Source organism: Natrix helvetica, assembly GCF_964273705.1.
Source record: "Natrix helvetica genome assembly, chromosome: Z".
Taxonomy (NCBI): Eukaryota; Metazoa; Chordata; class Lepidosauria; order Squamata; family Natricidae; genus Natrix; species Natrix helvetica.
In genome coordinates, this window is record NC_138554.1 from 57021891 (window position 1) to 57042632 (window position 20742).

At 41.4% G+C, this 20742-nt stretch overlaps 1 protein-coding gene across 7 annotated transcripts in view; it reads right to left on the reverse strand.

Annotated features, from left to right (window-relative positions):
* Window positions 1-20742, reverse strand: part of TANC2 (tetratricopeptide repeat, ankyrin repeat and coiled-coil containing 2) — a gene marked incomplete at its 3' end in the record, with an annotated part of 370267 nt that overhangs the window by 192554 nt on the left and 156971 nt on the right. For 6 of the 7 annotated variants that reach the window (XM_081933707.1, XM_081933702.1, XM_081933703.1 and 3 more), the window contains exon 4: window positions 13904-14086. In XM_081933707.1, coding sequence (XP_081789833.1) covers window positions 13904-14086 — 183 coding nt within the window. The remainder of the gene's footprint in view (window positions 1-13903; window positions 14087-20742) is intronic. The other variant, XM_081933706.1, reaches the window with a different exon arrangement.

The window sequence follows — 20742 nt, forward strand, 5'->3', positions numbered from 1 at the left end:
CCTAGTAGAGGAAGTATCAAGTGCTATAAAATCAGTGAAAAATGGCAAAGCTTCAGGAAATGTTACACTTGAAATGTTGAAAGCTATGGTCACAGTTTACAAAAGATACTAGCAAAATTGTGTTCAAGATGAAGAAAAAATACCCGATGCATGGAAAAATGCTGAAGTGATTTTTATACACAAGAAAGGGGCCCAAGATGATTTAAAGAACTACCAATACATCTACAAGACTTTCTATAGCTACAAGACTTTTCACCAAGGCTTTTTACAAGTCATCTACAAGGTTTCTATCAAGATAATAGCAAAAAGGACTATTGAGAACACTAAATGATGCACAGCCAAAGAGCAGGTAGAGTTCAGAAATGGCTACAGCCCAATGGATCACATCCAGGTTGTTCAGCAAATCATTGAAAGGCACAATAAATACACATTCCTCTGTGCAGTGTTTCATTGACTATGAAAAAGTGTTTGACTCAGTATTCCAGCAAGCAATTTAAGGCATTGCTCAACCAAGATATAGGTACTGCTTACGTAAGATTACTACAATTAATTTATGAAAAAACAATGTGAACAATTTGCCTTAATTATTTTAAAGTGGAAATCAACATAAAATGAGGTGTACAACAAGGTGATATAGTATCACCTATCATTTTCTCAGCCTGCCTTGAAGAAATATTTCACAAACTAGACTGGGCAAAAGATGGAATAAAAGTCAATGGTTTTTGACAGTGGTTTTCTCTCCAAGCTTGTTTCAATTTAGTTTCTGAACATTTCATTACCAGATTAGGTAACATCATCAGCAGGATGTTCTCCTGTGTGCTGCTTGGACAGTCCAAGCATGGGTTAACACAGTCTAACTGCCCTAGGACTGAGTGAGTTTTTCTTGACCACGCCTCCCTTTGCCTCGTGCAATTCAGTTTTAAAAACTCAGTCCGCCCGTTTGGACTGTAACCGGGGAGCTCCTCAGTCTTATAGCATTTACACTGGACTCCCCACAAGTTATTAGTAATTTAAAGAAAATAGATCTATTCTCGACACGCCTACTAAGGATTCATCAAAGCAGTGAGATTCTTGCCTGCTAGAACAGCAGCTGAGGCACCAAGCGATTGCTGAGCGAACGAACAAGCATGCGGGGGTCTGAGGTTTGTCCGGCGGTTGCCGGCAAGCGATTTGGCAGTGGGAGGATCCCCGCTGCTAAAGTCCCCCAACAGCAAGTTTCGCTGGCCGGGAGGAGCGCTGACGCTCTCCGGCAGCAGCGGCGGCCATTGAATTACCGGTAAAGACGGCGGCCATTTTAAAATGGGTTTTCGCGCGCTTTTGCCGCAAGCCCGGCCATTTCAGGGAGAAAGAGCTGCGCGCACAGCAGTGGCCATTTTCTCACACACGGCCGCATTCGGAGAGAACGAAGGTGTTGGTAGGACGTTCTCCTCAGCCTCAGCAGCGACAACAAGTTTCCGGAGCGTGGACCTTGTCCGGAACGCTGGCAAGGCACACAACAAGTCACCGCCAGAGCTCTCAAGGGTTGCAGCGACAGGTTAGAGGGCCTTGTCCTTCAGGCTTCCCTCAGAACCTTTGGCAGGATCTATGGGCGTTCTCTTGGCTGGCTGGCCTACGCCCCACCTTAATCCAGTACTTTGATCCCAGCCTTCCAGCCTTGCTGTGGCATCAGCCCACATGGCAGACAAAGGGGCAACAGATATGCAGGCCGGGCCCTCTTCAAAACGGAGCAGACTGGACCCGCCCCCCAGCGGGGGTAAGGGGACCAGGAGTGGGGGTAGGAAAACATCCCCAGATTTTGTCCTATTTTCCTTAGTTTATGTCTTGTGTGCCAGTGTGGTCAGTTGGTCTTTTGATTGGTTGTTCGTTTGAAGCTACATTTAAATTCTGAGCAGCTGATTGGTTCTCTTGTTCAAAAGGGTTATTATATATGCATATGTTGGATCTAGATCAATATGCTTGTTAATTGCTCCTTTAGAAGAATACCAGGCATCAATAAATTCATGTATGTGGCCGGTATTAGCATGGCTAATTATTTTTGTTCCTTTGCAATCGAACTGATAATGTTTATTATCAATGTGGTTTGATAAGAGATTTTTGGTTATGCCATTTAACTGCTAGTTGATATTCATGAACCTTTGTTTTCAATTGCCTTCCTGTTTGTCCCACATAGAATTGGTTAACAATCATTGCAATTGATTTTGTAGTTTTGTAGTTGAAATTAAGGCCTTTTATGAGGATGGCCTTTTCATCTTCAGATCATGGTCTACTGGACAGGTTTTTGATCCATGAATTTGAATTGTCATCTTGCTGTTTAGGGATGATCTTTGCTAGTTTCTTTAATATGGCATCGTGTTTTCTGGTCTGGAGTTTGACAGATATCATTGTGTTTTCCAATTTTTCCATGAGATCTTGTCCAATTGTGCTATTCAGTTCTTTTGTTCATTGATGATACGTTGGTATTTCTCCAGACTATTGTGTGCATCAGTAATCATTACACCTGTTTTTGTAGGCTAATTTCTATGCTTGTGGGTGGTTAATTGGAAGTCTGTAGCATATGCTTTTTGGTAATATTTTCTTTTGGAGGCACTCATGGAGGAAGTGTAGTTGTTGACAGGTCAATGATTGTCTGATTGCAAAGGTCTCCCAATGAAATGTATGTTTAAGGGGTTTAGACTGATACAACTTTGAAATAATAGAAAATATTTGTAGCTCAGGTTTCAGATTTTGGCAATGGTTTGCTCTCCAAGCTTGTTTCAATTTAGTTTCTGAACATTTTGTTACAAGACTAGGTAATATCATCAGCAGGTTTGTCTTGTCCTATTCTCCTTAGCTTATAATATCTTGTGTGCTGGTGTGGTCAGTTGGTCATTTGATTGGTTGTTTATTTGGAGCTATATTTAAATTCTGAGCAGCTAATTGGTTCTCTTGTTGATTGGTTGTTCAAATGGTCTGGAATGGTCTTATATATTCATATGTTGGATCTAGATCTATATCAATACGCTTGTTAATTGCTCCTTTAGTAGAATACTAGATTTCAATAAATTCAAGTGTGCGGTAAGTATTAGCATAGATAATGATTTTTGTTCTTTCCCAAAAAATCAATGGTGCCTATTTCAATTACTTAAGATTTGCAGATGATATTGCTCTCTTCTCACAAGACCCAGAAGAGCTGCAAAAACACATAGAAGAGCTGCACAAAGCAGGAAAACCATTTGGCTTAAAAAATTGATATGAAAAAGAGCCAGGTATTTCTAATAATTTCACCAAAGGGAAAGAATTATCTCTGAAGAAAACTAGACACAGTAGATCACTACACATATCTTGGCCAAAGGAGCTCAAGGAAAGTGAAACAATAAAGAAAATTGAATGCATGTTAAATGTGGTTGACAGGCATTCAGCAAGCTAAGCATAATTTTCAAGAACAATCTCCCCCTATGCCTGAAGACAAAGGTTTTCGATCAGTGTGTGCTATTTGTTATAACATGTGCCAGTGAAATATGGACACTAACCATACAACCTGAAACGGTATAGGGTTTCCTGCCTAGGCAAGACCTCCAAGATCTCTTCCAACTCTACTATTGTATTGTAATTAATATAAAAGCTAAAAGTGATGCAAAGAGTCATGGAAATATACATGCCCAGCATTACAAGACAAGATAGAGAAACCTGCACATGGATTAGAGTATGATGATATCATACTCTAATAAGAGAGTATGATAAGAGAGTAAAAGAATTGAAATGGAAATGGAAATGGACTGGTCACATAGCATGTGGAACTGATGGCAAGTGGACCAAGGCAGTCCCAATGGATCCCACTTGATAAAAAGCATCCATGAAAGAGACCTAAAACAAGATGAATCAATGATATCAGCAGGTATTGTGGGCCGAATTGGCAAAAGAAAGTTCAGGACTGTATTGGTTGGAAACATGCAGAAGAGGCCTTCATCCTGACTTCATCCTGGAGGAGAAGGAGGAGGAGGAGGAGGAGGAGGAGGAGGAGGAGGAGGAGGAGGAGGAGGAGGAGGAGGAGGAGGAGGAGGAGAACTGTTCCACAGGAAGTCTTTATATTAACACGGATTTTAAAATTAATAATCTGATGACCAATAAAATTCACTTGGATTTGATTAATTTTGATATTTACATACCACTTTTCTGTAAAGTTAAACGCAATCTTAAATTAATCAAACTCACATTGCTAAGTAAAAAAAGGTATGAATGAAAAGTACAGGTAGTCCTTGACTTACAACCACAATTAGGATCAGAATTTTGATGGCTAAGATGACTATGGTTAAGCAAGTTAACACCTAAACAGACCTAATTTTACAACCATTTTTACTGTGGTCATTAAGTGAATTACTATGGTTATTAAGCAAATCATGTATTTTTAATCAAATCATGCAGTTGTTAAGTGAATCCTGCTTCCCTTATTAACATTACTTGTTGGAAACCACCTGGAAAGGTTACAAATCATGATCTCTGACTACAGGATGATGCACATATGTCATATGTGATGACTTGGAAGACTTAGTAACAAGGTCAGCCAATGGGAGCTGAAACAGTTTGGAGCCTGGGCGTGGCTTAGCTCTGCAGCTCTGAGTCTGTGCTGAGCTCTAAACTAATCTGCTGCTGAAACTAAAACTCCTCTCTTCTGTGTTCGCTTGCATTTACTACCACGTTGGAAAACCTGCTTTTGGTGTTGTATATTTACTCCATGTGTTATATTATATATAAAGAGAAGTTGTGATGAGAGGGAACAGTAATGGCTAACCTTTGACATCACCATGTGCTGACTTGCGTGCCGGAAATGGCATGCAAACTATCCTGCCTGGACCACGTTTCCTCACTGGCCTTCGCACGAGTGGGAGCGCCAAAACCCTGAAGAGCAATATTGTGGCGCATATGTGTGCACCGGCACCCAAACTTTCGGTTTCTGGTGTGGGTGTGTGCCTGACAAATAGCTGGCTGTTGTGCATGTGCATGATGTAAACCCGGAGGTTCGGATGCCAGCATGCTGCTCTTCCAGGTTTCAATGCTCCCGCGCACAAGAAGGCCAGCTGACCAAGGCCCGTATGTGCACAGGAACGCGGAAGAATGTGCAGGATGGCTCTGCATGCCACTTCCGGCAGACATGCCATAAGTTTACCACCACAGAACTAGAAGAGATCCAATGTCCTTTCCAATTCTGTTATTTTGTTATAAATCACTTTTTTTAGATCATCATTACCAACATTACACCAGTACGTTGAGGACTATCTCTTAGTTCTTATTAAAAAAAATAATAAAGAGCAATTATTTCTTTTTTAAAGTGCCAGTCTATATATAAATTATTTAGTAAAAATATCTGTAATTATAAAACAATTATGAAGCATTTTAAAAGTCAGCAAAATTATACTATTGTTCTCTTTACAAAAAATGATGAAAGGAACAACTGAAGATAAAAATAAATACATTCGCATACTATATAACAAAAGGAATTACTAGGACCTCTTTTTTTACTTTTGGGGGGGGGGGGCAACTAGCAGCCATGAAAACACTCGACAAAGAAAATGAATTCCACAAAGAAGTAACAGAAATGGTTTCACTTCAAGACTGCCTATTAATAATGTAACTACAAAGTTACCCTTAAGTTTAAAGCATTTTCATAAGATGTACAGGTTCATAATACCAGTTTTTGCATTTGTCATCACTTTTAGAACTCAATAAAATTATTTCTTTTTAAAAAATTCTGAAATCTGAAATTGTAATATGATAATCATATGTATAATACACCTACAAATTGCAAATTATTATATTTGGCTAACCGCCTGAAAATGAAAACACAACATACAAAAAATACCTAAGGACAATCCATAAACTCTAACTTCCCTATTACAAAAGAACTGAAATGTAGTATTAAATTTATTTCATGAGTAGGCACTAATATATACTTAACATATCCACCTGCATCACCAACCCACACCTCCTCTCAATTAACTATAAATAATGGCACTAGGGATAGAATGTGTGTCTGCTTTTTATCAGCTTTTTTTCAAATATTCATGGTAGAAGAATAACAAAAAATTCAACTAGGAGAACGCTAAAAACAACATGGAATAAAATATCCTGGCAATGACGGCGTCTGGCCACCGGGATGACCTACTTCTCACTTGGCCACTTTTCCTCTTCCTTCTGGGCAGCTATTGGGGAGCGGCAAGCCCACCCAGCTCCCCTCTCTTTTTCCCCAAAGCATTCCTTCACTAACCTGCTTTTTAGCTCCCTTGTGTTTCCCCACGCCCTGTGCAGGGCAAGAAAAAAAGCTTGTGGGACTAAAATTGAAAAATAAAAGTTCAACCAGATCTTCCAACTTCTCACACACACTAAAAAAAAGGTATCGTGAAGCTGGAAGGTCGAATTGAACTGCTTTTTTTAGTCCCACAAACTTCTTTTCTTACCCTGCACATGGCAGCAGAGAAATGCAATGGAGCTGAAAAGCAGGTGGCAAGGCAAGCCCCCCAAGGGCACCAGGCACTGAAATGGGCCCGTCTCAAGGCAAGGCTGGCATCTACTGAAACACAGCAGCACAGCTGCAGTCCTCCAGAGTTGCCACCTTTGAAACAGCAAATGGGCACCAGGAGCGTGAGATGGTGTCACAGAACCGAAACAGCAGGTGGAGGAAGAGGCAGCAGCCACTAGCAGGCAGATCATCTGGGGGGGGGGGGGCAGAAAAAAATCCCTCCAAGGGCAGATGCAGTTGATATGCAGCGGCAGAGGCCTTTCATCATCATTCCCCCTGGCTCTGAAACAGGTTAGGGGACCGAGCCTCCCCCAACCACCCTCTGTAGCATGGCAGTCTGGCTCGAGAGGGGAGTGAAAGAGAAGGGGGGGAGACAAGTCTTTGAATGGATGGGCCATGCTGCAGGGGCTCTAATGTATGCAGCTGGGGGCACATATGTCAGCCCCACCACCACCACTTGTCTCACCTCAGCTCGTGGCAGTGCCATGCGCCCTCCTGCCCTATTGTGGCCGTGAGCACCCAGACTGTGGGATGGGGTGGGCAGGGCTTAACTAGGGCTTATTTTTGAATACGGCTTATATTAGGTGCAGGTAGGAAAATCGAGTTTGGGCTAATTTTCTGTGTAGGTTGTATTTTTGGAAAAACATGGTATTAATAGTGTAGTCTGAATTGAATTTATCAGGATCACATTATCTCCAGATGTTAGGCAAAGTCCAGCTGAATCAGGTTCAAAATAAAAGAATTTGTGGTCAGTGGTTGCAGGGGGATGGCTAACAAGGAGCCATATGGCACACTTAGACTATTACTTCTTACGGTGCATCTAATTACTGAATTAATTCTCTAATAATCTTCCTAAACACAAGTGCCAAAAGCACCATCAATTTGCATTGGATTAAAGGTGCCACAAGAAATTTGGATTGGTTTTATTGATTTCATGGCCATTGTAAGTCTATGTCTGGCATTAAAATATGCATTGCTGAATATTGTAGAGTAGAAAATAAAATGAAAATCATATAGGGCCAAATTTAACATGATCGCTAGAACAGTGATCACAGGAATCCACCCACAGACAATTATATAAACATAGATCAAATACTGCAGTTACATCCTTACTATCTCACTACAGGTAAGTCTCTTTCATTATCGTATCTCATATCAACAGAGGGTGAGGGAGGATGGGAGGAAGGCTATTTTACAATTCTATACACATTAGAAGATTTACATCCCCGCCCCCCCATTTGAGACCTGTCAAGTTCTGAAATAATAGGCATTGTTGAACAAATTAAGCCTGGTAAAGTTCCACCTAATCATTGCTAAAACTTATATAGTAATGGTGGGCTCATGCATAAGCTTCATTGTTTATCTATATAGATAGAACTGTGTATATACCAAAAGACTAAAACTTATCATAATGCCCAAACACAATGCAAAAACACAATTGAGATTTATCTGCTAATTAACGGCCAATCAGTTTCTAAAGCAAATAGTAAATAAACTTTATGTAAAAATCTTTTAAAATAAATTGTACAATTGGGTCAATTCAGAGCGTATTTCTGTGGGTGAGCAGGTAAATTTTACAGCTTGATACTTTACTTTGGCCACAATCTTATACAGCAATATCTGGCTCAAATATTTCTCTGAGCCAGGTTCTGCATTACACACTGCATTCATTGTCTTTGATTTGCACTTGATTTCATTTCAATGTACTTTGCTATAGGAAAGATACAAGAACATAGATGGACACTATGATTTTCTCTGAAGACTTCTGATGTTTTTCTAAGCTGCCTTGGAATGTTATGAATCCTGAAATGTGGGATCTAAATCACCATCATTTGAGAGGCAAAAACAAAATTGTCTACAGTATTTCAAGAAAATAGCCCAGAGGCATAATTATGGGGTCAAGCTAAAATATCTCTTGCATTTTACTAACCTACTCCTATATGAAGAAAACAGGAAATTTCAGTAACTGGGATAGATAGGTTGGAAGGAATTATCACATTGAATTATCACCAGCTGTTGATAAATTTGTTTTATTCATATTTGTTTTAGAGCAGCATTACACACAGTCCTCAACATACAACCATAATTAGAATGGGAACTTTCTTCATTATGCAATGTGGTAATTAAGTCAAGCCCAATTTTATGATCATTTTTTGCCATGGTCATTAAGTGAATTTAACTTTGCTTGTCAGAAGCCCGTTGGGAAGATCACAAATGGTGATCACATAACCTTGACATGACCTATCAAATTGTCAAGCACACCCATTTTGTTCCTGTGACCATAGAGACATTGTAATAGTCGTAAGTGCAAGGACTGTTGTAAGCCACATTTTTCAATGTCGTCATAAATTTAAATGGCCTTTAAACCCGAGCATTTTATGGCCCCTGGGCTACATCTGGTCCTTTGGCTGTGTCTGTCTAACTCTAGCCCATATGTGATCAATTGGAAATTAGAAAACAAATATAAATAAAAGTATATCATGCACACAATAAAATTTCACTTCTTTCATTTTATTTATTTTATTTTTTCCAAATGTACATAGATGTGTGCACATCTATGCCTATGTACCTTCACAACCCTATTGGTTTGGACCTCCACAACAGTCCAAGCTTCTCATATAGTCCCTTGAGAAACTTAATTTCCCACCCTGCATTAAATAAGTGGTCATAAATTGAGGACTAAGAAATTGTGTAGTTATAAAATTATTGCAAATTTTGTAGAAAGAAAAGGAGAAGGAGAGGGGAAAGAGGTAGATAGAATGATGTGATAAATTAATATGGAAGGAGAAGAAAGAAAAATTGAGACCATAGGAACATCAATGAATATGCCACATACTGTCAGGACTTGAAGATGGATGGGCATGTCAAGGCTTACAACTTTCTATGGCAGTTAATACTGATCTAATGAGTGATTGCTAGAATATATAGTAATACGGTAGAAATGAAAATGGGGCCAAGTTATTTTCTGAGATGATGCAACTGGAGCCATGACAGACTGATGAACAGATGGCATTCAAAGGAATTAACAAAAATAAAATACTAGAAAAATATATTTAAAACACAACTTTAAAAAGGGTAGTATCCTGCATCAATCATTAGGTGGTTACTCTAAAATAGTTAATACCAGCTGGCCATTTAGATTGAAAACAGAGTAGAAGATACCCAAACAGCAACTCTGGTTCTTCAGGGATATGTAATTCTAACCTGCGCAGGATAAATCCATGTATATTGATCTGTCTTTCAGAATGTATCACCCTCAATCAGATTTTAAACTTCCTTGGAGATATATATATATATACAACACGTTTTGTTGTATTCGGGTCTTTTGTATGTATCTTATAAATACATTTATCATATGTTGGCTTCCTTAGATGTATCATCTGCTTGAAAGGACAATGCTCTTCAAATAAATATGATCCCACCTCATCCCCTCCTGCAACTCACTGGGAAAAATAGAGATAAATAAATAAATAAATAAATAAATAAATATTTCTTAGCCGCACCCTCTCCCGAAGGACTCGGGGCGGCGTACAATGAAACATATGAAATAAATATGTGGACAAAACAAACATATAACAGAGACATATACCGAGACATACACAAGGAGGAGGTCGGCTGATGAATAAAAAACAATTAGAATACAATGATTAAAAAACCCCTAAATAATTAAATATAATTAAAATACCCAATTAAAAACCCGTCAGGAGCGATATGGTTAGATCAAAGTTGAGCCAGGCCAGCTACTTGGAATAGGTGGGTCTTAAGCTTAATACGAAAGGAGCGGAGGTCAGAGGTATTCCTAATATCCGGAGGGAGGTCATTCCACAGGGCTGGGCCCGCCACAGAAAAGGCTCTACTCCTAGGCGCCGCCCCCCGACACTGTCTAGTGGACGGCACCTGGAGGAGGCCCTCTCTGTGCGAGCGGATTGGTCGCAGGGATGTATGGGGCAGAATACGATCCCGCAAGTAACTAGGTCCTGAGCCATGGAGCGCTTTAAAGATTGTTATCAAAACCTTGAAACGCACCCGATAGACCACAGGAAGCCAGTGCAGCTCGCGCAGGAACGGTGTCACATGGGAGTACCTAGTACTCCCCATAATTACCCGCGCGGCTGCGTTCTGGACCAACTGTAGCCTCCGGGTGCATTTCAAGGGAAGCCCCATGTAGAGAGCGTTACAGTAGTCCAAGCGAGACGTCACCAGCGCATGAGTGACTGTGCGTAAGGCGTCCCGGTCCAGTAGGGGGCGCAATTGGCGCACCAGGCGAACCTGGTGGAACGCCCCCCTTGCCACGGCTGTCACATGGTCATCCATGGACAGCCGGGCATCCAGGAGGACGCCCAAATTGCGCGCCTGCTCCACGGGGGCAAGTTGAATGCCCCCAATGGCCAATGATGGAGTTAATTGGCTGAACCGGGGAGCTGGTACCCACAGCCACTCCGTCTTGGAGGGGTTGAGCTTGAGTCGGTTGTCATCCATCCAGATCCGTACGGCTTCCACACACCGGGACATCACTTCGATGGCCTCGTTGGGGTGGTTCGGGGTGGAAAAGTACAGCTGAGTATCATCAGTGTACAGGTGGTATCCCACCCCGAAACCACGGATGATCTCACCCAGCGGCTTCATATATGTGTTGAACAGGAGTGGCGAGAGGACCGACCCCTGTGGCACCCCACAAGTAAGGGGGCGTAGGGTTGACCTCTCTTCTCCTGCCAACACACGCTGCATCCGGCCAGAAAGGTAGGAGCCGAACCACCGCAAAACGGTGCCCCGGACCCCCAACCCCTCCAGCCGGCGCAGCAGGATACCATGGACGATGGTATCAAAAGCCGCCGAGAGGTCTAATAGGACCAGGATAGAGGAACAACCTCTATCTCTGGCCCTCCAGAGATCATCCACCAAAGCGACCAAGGCCGTCTCCGTGCTGTGACCGGGGCGGAAGCCGGACTGGCGCGGGTCTAGATAATCATTTTCCTCCAGATGACGTGGAAACTGGTAGGCCACCACACTCTCTACAACCTTCGCCAAAAAGGGAAGGTTGGAGACAGGACGATAATTGGCCAGCTCCAAAGGGTCCAGGGAAGGCTTCTTGAGCAAGGGTCTCACCACCGCCTCTTTCAAGGCGGCCGGGAGAGACCCCTCGCTCAACGAAGCATTCACTAGGCCCAGGAGCCAGTCTCGTGTAACCTCCCAGGATGCCAGTACAAGCCAGGAGGGGCACGGGTCCAATAAACATGTGGTGGGTCGCAGTCGTCCACGCATTCTGTCCAAATCCTCGATGGCAACCAAGTCAAACTCCTCCCAGATCGATTCCTCAAGACTCGCCATGGACGTCTCCATTGGACCACTGACAGGGACCCAATCCCTCCGGATTTGAGCGATTTTATCCTGCAGATATTTACCAAATTCCTCTGCCCTGCCCTGTAGAGGGGCCTCCCGCGGCCTCTGAAACAAGAGGGAGCGGGACACCCGAAACAGGGCGGCAGGGCGGTTCTCCGCGGATGCAATGAGAGTGGCACAATATTGGCGTTTGGCCACTCTCAATGCCACAAGGTACGTCCTTAAATGGGCTCGTGCCTGTGTTCGATCAAATTCGGAGCGAGAGGATCTCCAATGAGAGAGAGAAAGAAATGTAAGTCAAACAAAAATCTAGTGCTGGATTGACTCTCCCCATATTTTTAAAATAGGATTGCTTATCTCATTGTAATAAAAACCTGCATTCTTGATTCCAATTATTCAATAAATATGCACTCTGTGCCTTTGTCTATGTATGAGTGCACTGCCAAAAGCCAAACTCCAGAAAAAGGCCAAGCTCAGAAGGAAAAAAAATAAATTAACTGAATTAATATTCAGTATTAATTAAAATCAATTGTCTGTAAAACTAGGGAACTTATTTATTTAATCCTCATCTGATTATATAAGATATTATTTCATTGACATAGATGAAAACTCTTCCAGAATAGAAGAGAAAAAATAAAAACTACAGTACAATAGAAATAGGATAGCAGGAAGGGATATATACACTAGAAAAAATGGAAAAGAGTTACAGATCTTGATGAAACGGGGAGGGGCACGAAGTATTTGGATAACAGAGCAAATGAGAGAGGGAAGTCCCATTTACCTGTTCTTAATTTTTTTTAAAAAGAATGTTTAAATATTAGGCAAAAAGCCCCTTTAGTCCAATCTACTCAAGAGCTAAAAGTCCTCTCTGCAAAAATCCAAAAAAGATTTTCAGTTCCTGAGCAAAGAGACACTCACAATAAATGTGGCATGCACTAGCTCCCTCACCTACCTGAGACACCCTGTGTCCTTCACCTTCCCATATAGCCTCTCTGCTAATATTTTGTCTCCCTCTCATCTCTAGGACCTGGATGAAAGTGCTACCAGCCAAAGGAGTTCAGCTCCCTGTCATGTATGGAAAGGAATTCCTTTGGTGGAGCTTCAGTTGAAAGAGCCTCCAGATATGAGAGAGTACTCTTTATAGGTGGCAGCAATTAGCAACCTTCCCTGATGGCATTACCATTGAGTTTCTAGAGAAGCCAGCAGACAAGATTGCAAATTGTGATCACATGATCACAGGACACTTGGCAACCAGTCATAAGTGAGAACAGGTTACCAAGTGCCCAAATTGTGATCACATGACTGCAAGACATTTTGTGATGGCCAGAAGTGCTTTATAGACTGTAAAGCACACTTTCCAAGGCCATCATAATTCTAGGCCATTCTTATAAGAAGGTTTAGGACTATCTGTGGGAAAAAAGGTTGGGTCTCATTGTTAGATGCTATTTTCCACTATGGTAGTATGGTATGTGCCAACCCATTCTACTGGGCTCTAGCCCCTGTTTATTTAAATTCACTCAAAATTTTAATTGTTATTTAGAATTACTTTATGCCCTACTAAATGACTGCACCACATCTAAACAGGAATAGCACCATGGTTACTATGGATAGCTTGAAATTCGGATTTCCAAATAAAAGATGTCACCCCAAAGAATACTCTAGGAAAATATCCTTGAAAATTGCATCCCTTCATATATGAACATTCAGGTTAGAAAGATAGCAAGTTGATGTACACATCTGGGTTTAGAATCATGAATGCAACTGAACTCTTAGGTCTCACCTATTACTGTAGGAAGAACTTAGGTAGGCAAAACTGATATCACTGTGTCATGCAAATCAAATCAGAATCATGATTATTCACTGACTGGGTCTTCAGCAAAACATTATAATAGCTAGTTTGTTCAACTGTTTTATTGACAAAAGTAAAACAGATACAGGAGAAATACAATACAACTCTAGTTAACGGAAGCTACGGAAGTCAGGCAATCCATTAGTGCAGTTTTGGGAGGGGGGAATTGAGGATGAGAATCTTTATTCAACAATTTTAATTTATTAATTTAAGTTCCTTACCAGTCAATTTCTTCATAGGCTGCAGTCGAACACTGATAGATTGATGTGTTAGTAATGGGGAAGATGGGAGAGAGCGGGACATGCCTTCCATAATTCGAATGTGCTGCATACCTTCAGGCACTGTGAGTGTTGGGATAGCATACTCTGGTTCAAAAGCACAATCGTTCTCTGCACAACTGCCACCTAAGAAAAATAATTTCAAAAAGTGTTATTAATATAATAATGAACAGGCATCTAGGGGACTTTACACTTTACACTAAATTAGAAAAAACATTTTAAGAAGCTAACTTCTTTCCCAATCTGTTAAGAAATCTTATTAATTCCACAAAGTTTTATACTCTCAATTGTATTCTATAGTATAGGACATCAAATTTAATTATTGTTTTATTTAGCACTGTGTTCAGTATAAAAAGAACTCCATATTTCCCTGTAACTGTACTTCTTCAAATGCTTATCATATACATATGACATACATGTGTTCTGTAACTACAGAATAGCAAATTCAAAATACTCCAAAACGAAGATTTTTGACAGATTCCCTCCTTATCTCATAGCTTTATATATGAATGAGACTCCTATCCGATCTCTCAGTTTCAATTATCAACACAAATGAAACCATCATACTGTTTCAAACTCTATCCAGGGAGACAAGAGGTTGTGTCAAGTTGTGCTGACCTGAACTACTACTGTTAAAAGTAAGAAACTAGTTCTTCTGTCTGTTACATAAACAGGTGATCAGCACAAATTGCACTGAGTGGTAGACTTAAATGATAACAGGAAAATACTGAGGAAAGAAAAATGTGCCAGCATTGCCTCATACTGAAACCAATGAATCAGATAACATCTTATAAGTGAATAAAATTGAGATCAGGTAACCATTAGACAGATCTCAGAAAAGAAAATATTCCTCAAAATATTTCTGCACACATGTCAAATGGCAACAAAATGCATGGCCAAATAATAACGCTACAATGGTGGTTTGACCAACAGGAAAACTACTGTTGGATAACTGATTTATTCTCAACCCGTTTTGAAAAAGGCTTAGTTAGTCAGCCTTTGAGACAATGAAAGGAAGAAAATATTACTCCACAGAATTAATTTCAAGAAAACACCAATACAGTAAAGAGATGCCAATGAAATTCTGAAACTGCATTCAGGGAAAAAAAAACCTAAATAGTTCTTTGCCCTTAAGAAATATCAAAAGGTTAAAAAGAACAAGATAACATGTCCTGAGCAAATTTAACAGAGATACAGGTACTTCTCAACAACCCTAACTGGTAGCAGAATTTCAATTGCTAAGAGATACAGTCATCATGCAAAACATCATGTCACTGAATCACTTTGCTATGGCAATTTTGGTAACCCTGCTTGTTACTATTAGGCCAAGATTGCACCATTGTTGTGCAAGGACTTCTCCTGTTCTGCTCACTTCCACTTGCATTTCCGCCACCTACCATATTCCTATCTCTGCCCTTCTGGCCACCTTGCACTCCCCCAACCCTGCTGGCCTATGCTCCACTGATCCTGCCACCTGCACTCTGCCACTCCCACTACCTCATTCAAGCTCTTGCTCATCTTGACCATCTTCTTCCTCTCAGAGCTGATGTCAAAGATACAGGGCAGAGTGCAGGGGGGGGGGGCAGGACAGTGGAAGTGTAGGACAGAACACGGGGCAACCAAGCAGCAGAGTGCAGGAGGAGGGATATAGGAGCATAGAGTGGCAAAATGCAGGTGTTGAGTCCAGTTGCGGGGTTTGCCATACTGGGAGGTGGAGTTAGTGATGGGAGAGGCACAGAGAGGTCCTTCTTGCTGGGGAGGGGATCGGCAGCAGCATCAATGGCAGCAACAGCTCCCCGATGCCCATGGCAGCCGCTCGTCAGTTGTTTCCGGCAGCGAATTCCACAGAAGCGGCATGCTCGGGAGCGACCATTCGAGTCTCAACAGACTCAGCTGTTGAGTCTGGAATATGGCTGGTCGACCATTAGGGCCATGCCAGCGAGCAAGAGAGCCTGCAGATGCTGACAGTGTTTCCAGGATTAGAAGGCTGCAGCTGCACATCAGCTGGTGTGCTGGGACTTCCTGGCCCTTGCCGGACTTTGCTAATGCATGGGCGAATGCTGGCTATGAGTGGCCGGATGCCAGCGTGGCTGTCTGGCCAGGGCCATGACCTGGGCCCAGTCCATAAAATATGTTGGGAGGCGGTAGCTTCCTTTGCTATACTTTGCATGGTGTTAGTGTACTATGTTCACTCTGTACCCTGTTGCTCCAACCATTGAAAGAGAAGTAAAGACTCAAAATTCCATCCACTGCATCTCCTGTGTTTTTGTATGCTTTCTCCCTGGTTCGGGCTAGGATGGTTTTACAGCAGGGAGGGGAAAAGGGCAGAAATGGGGGAAATAGGGGATTTGGGGGGGGGGGGTATTTGCATTTGTAAATATAGGCAAATGCAAAACACCCAAATTTTCATTACTTGACCACAAGAAAGTTGCAATAGCTGTAATTTTGTCGACCAGCTGTAACTACCATTTATTCAGTGCTGTAGTCATTTTAAACAAATGAAACAAGAACTAACTGCACTACTAAAACCAAAAATAGTTATCAATTATTATGATTACCACAATAAAAGACTGCAAGTTAAAAACAACAAGTCAATCAATTCAACAAAAATATCTCAATGTCTGATTATTGGTAAAAGATAAACGTTTTTCTTGTCCAGTCATGCCCACCTCTAGGGCACAGTGGTCATCTTCATTTCTTGGCCAAGGGAACCAGTGTTGTCTGAAGATATTTCCCAGGACATGTGGCCAGCAGGGTATACACCAAAGGTGCATGGAACACTGTTAGCTTCCCATTGAAGTGGTACCTATTAATCTACTTGCATTTTGCATGCTTTTGAACTGCTGGGAGGGCAGGAACTGGGCAGGAATGGGAGCTCATCTGTTGTGAGGCATTCAGGTCTCGAACCTGGGCTGTCAGCTTTCCAGCTAATAAGTTCAGCATTTTAAGCACTGAGTCATTGTGCCCATTTGATTATTAGTTAAAAGAAAAGGATACTACTTTGCAAAGGACAATCAAATGACCAGACATATAGCAAACTAGGCTGTTAAATAGGAGTTGTTTCTCCATTCTAGAGGTACCAAATTGTCTAAGTGGAATTATACTCTAATACCATGAAGACAGGCTGGGGCATTATAGTTAGTCCTACAGATAGTCTTCAACGTAAGATTGGTAGCTTAGCGACCATTCAATGTTATGATGGATTACCCAGGGTTACTTACGACCCAGATTTGAAGTTCATGACAGCCAGGGTGATATGTGCCTGTGATCAGTGTTCATATTTTGGGTGCTTGTCAACCAGCCTGCACTTATAGCCATTTGCAGTATCCTGTGGCCACATGACCACAATTTACGAAGGTTTTTTCCCCCAAAAATTAGTGTTTTATTTTGGTTTCCAGCTAAAAACATCCATTGCAGACAACAAATTCACTTAATACCTACAGCGTTTGCTTAATATCCACAGTGATTCACTTAATTGCTGCCAAGAGGGTAATAAAATAGGGTATGGTCACATGGTGACCTTAATGACCAGCATAACTTTTACTTAATACCTGGACGACTTCCGGTCCCTGAAGGCGACGGACGTGCGTGTCCGCTGCTCATCTTCTCGGTGGGCTCCTTTTAGGAGCACAGGAGGCCTTGGAGGGGCTCCCTGCCGTAGGGCGGCTTGTTGGGACCCCCTGGATCGGCGCCAGCTACAGGGGGGGGGTCTCCAACTTCGCCTCAGGAGCCGGGGAGCATGGGGGGGGGTGGCGGAGCTGTCATGCCGCTGCGCATCTTTGCCGAGCGGAGCCTGGAAGGAAACAACTAATCGGATGCTACAGCTGAAGTGCGGTGAGGTGGGAAGTTTCCCTCAATCTCTTCTTAATCTACTCAATTGATGAACAGCAGTCTTTTTAAATTTCGGTTTCAATCTTTGGAAGTGTTAAGACTGGAGGGGGGGTTTCACCCCCCCTCGGAAAAGTGGCATTCGGAATACCTCTCTCTCTCGGAGGAGAGAGAGAGGGTTAAAATTTACTTTCACTTCCTGTAAGCAATGGGATAATGACTTTTTGCTACAATTGCAAGAGATGACTGCTGAGTTGACTCTTATAAACTATTTTATGGGAACTTTTGACTTGTTGCTTTCTGACCTCCTGTGAAGGCTGAGCCAAGATGGCCAACTTCCTCCTTCTTCTTTGCCTTCATGAATGAAGCTTCCCTTTTGAAAGAATTTCTGGCTTTCTACTATTTTGCATCCTAGAGATCTCCAGGAGCCTCCTATTTCACGTATCTCCCTTGGATTTGGAACAATTGATTCATATCACTTGGCTTGGAGATGTATAGAAAAACTAATGTTCTCTCCTGGGCTTGCTTGCCTCACGATCTCTCCCGGTTGTGTTTTTCCACAGATGCCATTTCTTTGTACAGACTTATAGCTATCTCTGAACTTAATATGGGCCCTAAAAAACTACCGCCTGGCAAGGCTTCCTCGGCCCCAACATCCTCTACATCCAGCCTGAATAGACACAATTGGCTTCATTTTTACAAACTAAAGCACCTGAAGAGACTTCAAAGGATTTATCTGTTGCCCAAATGTTTCAAACTATTATAAAGGGACAGGATGAACTGAAAAAACAACTGGCAGATTTAAATGACCAGCTCAGAGAAACTCAACAACAAGCAACACAAAATAAACAGAGAATAGGTGTGCTGGAGGAGGGCGCGACTGGGCTGAGGGAAAAGGTTAAGACAATTCAGAAGGGGAACATAGAATTTGAAAATCACATGATAAAGGTGGAATTTGAAAGAATGTCTTTTTTCCTTAGATTCCAAAACTTGCCAGAAACAGAGAATGAATATCTTAAGGAGATTATGACCACAATTTTAGCAGAATACATTAAAAGAGATAAACAACAACTATGGTGGGATATTGATTTGATTTATAGGATCAACTCAGCATATGCTAGAACACACAACATTCCAAGGGAAATACATGTTAAATTTCTTAGAAAGACCACAAGAGATGAGGTCTTAGGAGCTCAAAGGGTGGGACCACTAAAATATAAAGACAAATAAATAACCATTCTTAAACAAATTCCGAAGAAAGTAAGAGATAAGAGGAAGAAATATTCCTCTTTAGCAAAGAAACTATATAATAAAGGAATTTGGTTCAGGTGGTTATTGCCAGAAGGAATGCTGATTTTCTTGGAGGGCAGCAGAATTAGAATTAATACAGTTGTGGAGGCGGAGGCCTTCATTAAAAAACACAGTGCCCTCCTAGACGAAATGGGACAGTACACAAGACACGAAGGAGGGAGGGGCCGTAGCTCTGCCAGCAGACAGGGGGGAGGATGCAACAGTGAAAAGACTCAGGTCACAAAAATGAGGTTGAAACATTATTGCAATTGTTGTTATAATGTAATTGTTGGAAGTGACACAAAAGATGATTGAATATATTGATGATTTAATGTAAAATCAAAAGCTGCCAATGTTTATTCAAATTTTGATGTTTTCTTTTTCTTTTTTGTAAAAGTTGTGAGATTTGGGGGGGATTTCTACCTTCCGCATGATGTACCTGTCAAAAATTTCTATACCTCTTTACCCTTTTCCTTAAAACATTTGTAAAAACCAATAAAAAAATTTCAAAAAAAACAAATTCACTTAATACCTACAGCGTTTGCTTAATATCCACAGTGATTCACTTAATTGCTGCCAAGAGGGTAATAAAATAGGGTATGGTCACATGGTGACCTTAATGACCAGCATAACTTTTACAACTGTAATTTTGTCCCCAGTTGCTACCAAAGGGGTAATAAATATATTACCTTTAATATATACAGGTAATCCTCAATTATAATTATAAATTGAGGATTACCTGTATACAATAAGAAAGTATCCGTGACACAATAATAAAGATTAAGACAACAATCAATGGGACACAAAGTTGAAGGGAAATGTCCCAATCTTAAACTGAAGATACAAATTACACCCAGAACAAAGAAAACAAAAAAACATGCAAATCAGTCAAATCAAAGCCAGTGAACACCAACACCCGGGAACCACTTCTTTATCTATGGTAGTCCCAAGGTTTGAACGCTAGATTTATTCCTCGTGTCTATTTGAGTCAACAGTCATGTGGTTTCTTTGCCCTCTATCCTTTGCTTATAAATTGTCTTTCTCTTTCAATTTTATCAGCTTCAACCCTTCTAGAGGATACAAGAGATGAGCACTAAATGAGGATGGGAGCCATAATAATACTATTTCTACTGGGCTGGACTGCAATATCACACAAATAATAGTATTCCATGAAGAAAGAAGGTTACTCTGCCAGGAGAGAAAGGATAAAAAATAAACTCTACTGAAAGAAGTATATCGAGTTAGATTGAAAAAGCCGATTATAATCCTGTTATGAAGGATTAAATGGAGATTCGTATAACCAATGGGATCAAAGGAATCAATGATGCAACCAAGAGTAATCCTTATGCTGGTAATCTGCTGCATCATACCAATAATAATCATCGGTTCTCTGCTGCATCATATCACAGCAAGATGGCACAAAAGGAGCCAAAACTAAACATCATTCATGATTCACTAGAGCAGTGGTTCTCAACCTGTGGGTCGGGACCACTTTGGGGGTCGAACGACCCTTTCACAGGGGTCGCCTAAGACCATCGGAAAACACATATTTTCAATAGTTTTAGGAACTGAGACATCAATTTTATGGTTGGGGGTCACCCCAACATGAGGAACTGTATTAAAGGGTCGCGGCACTGGAAGGTTGAGAACCACTCCACCAGAGC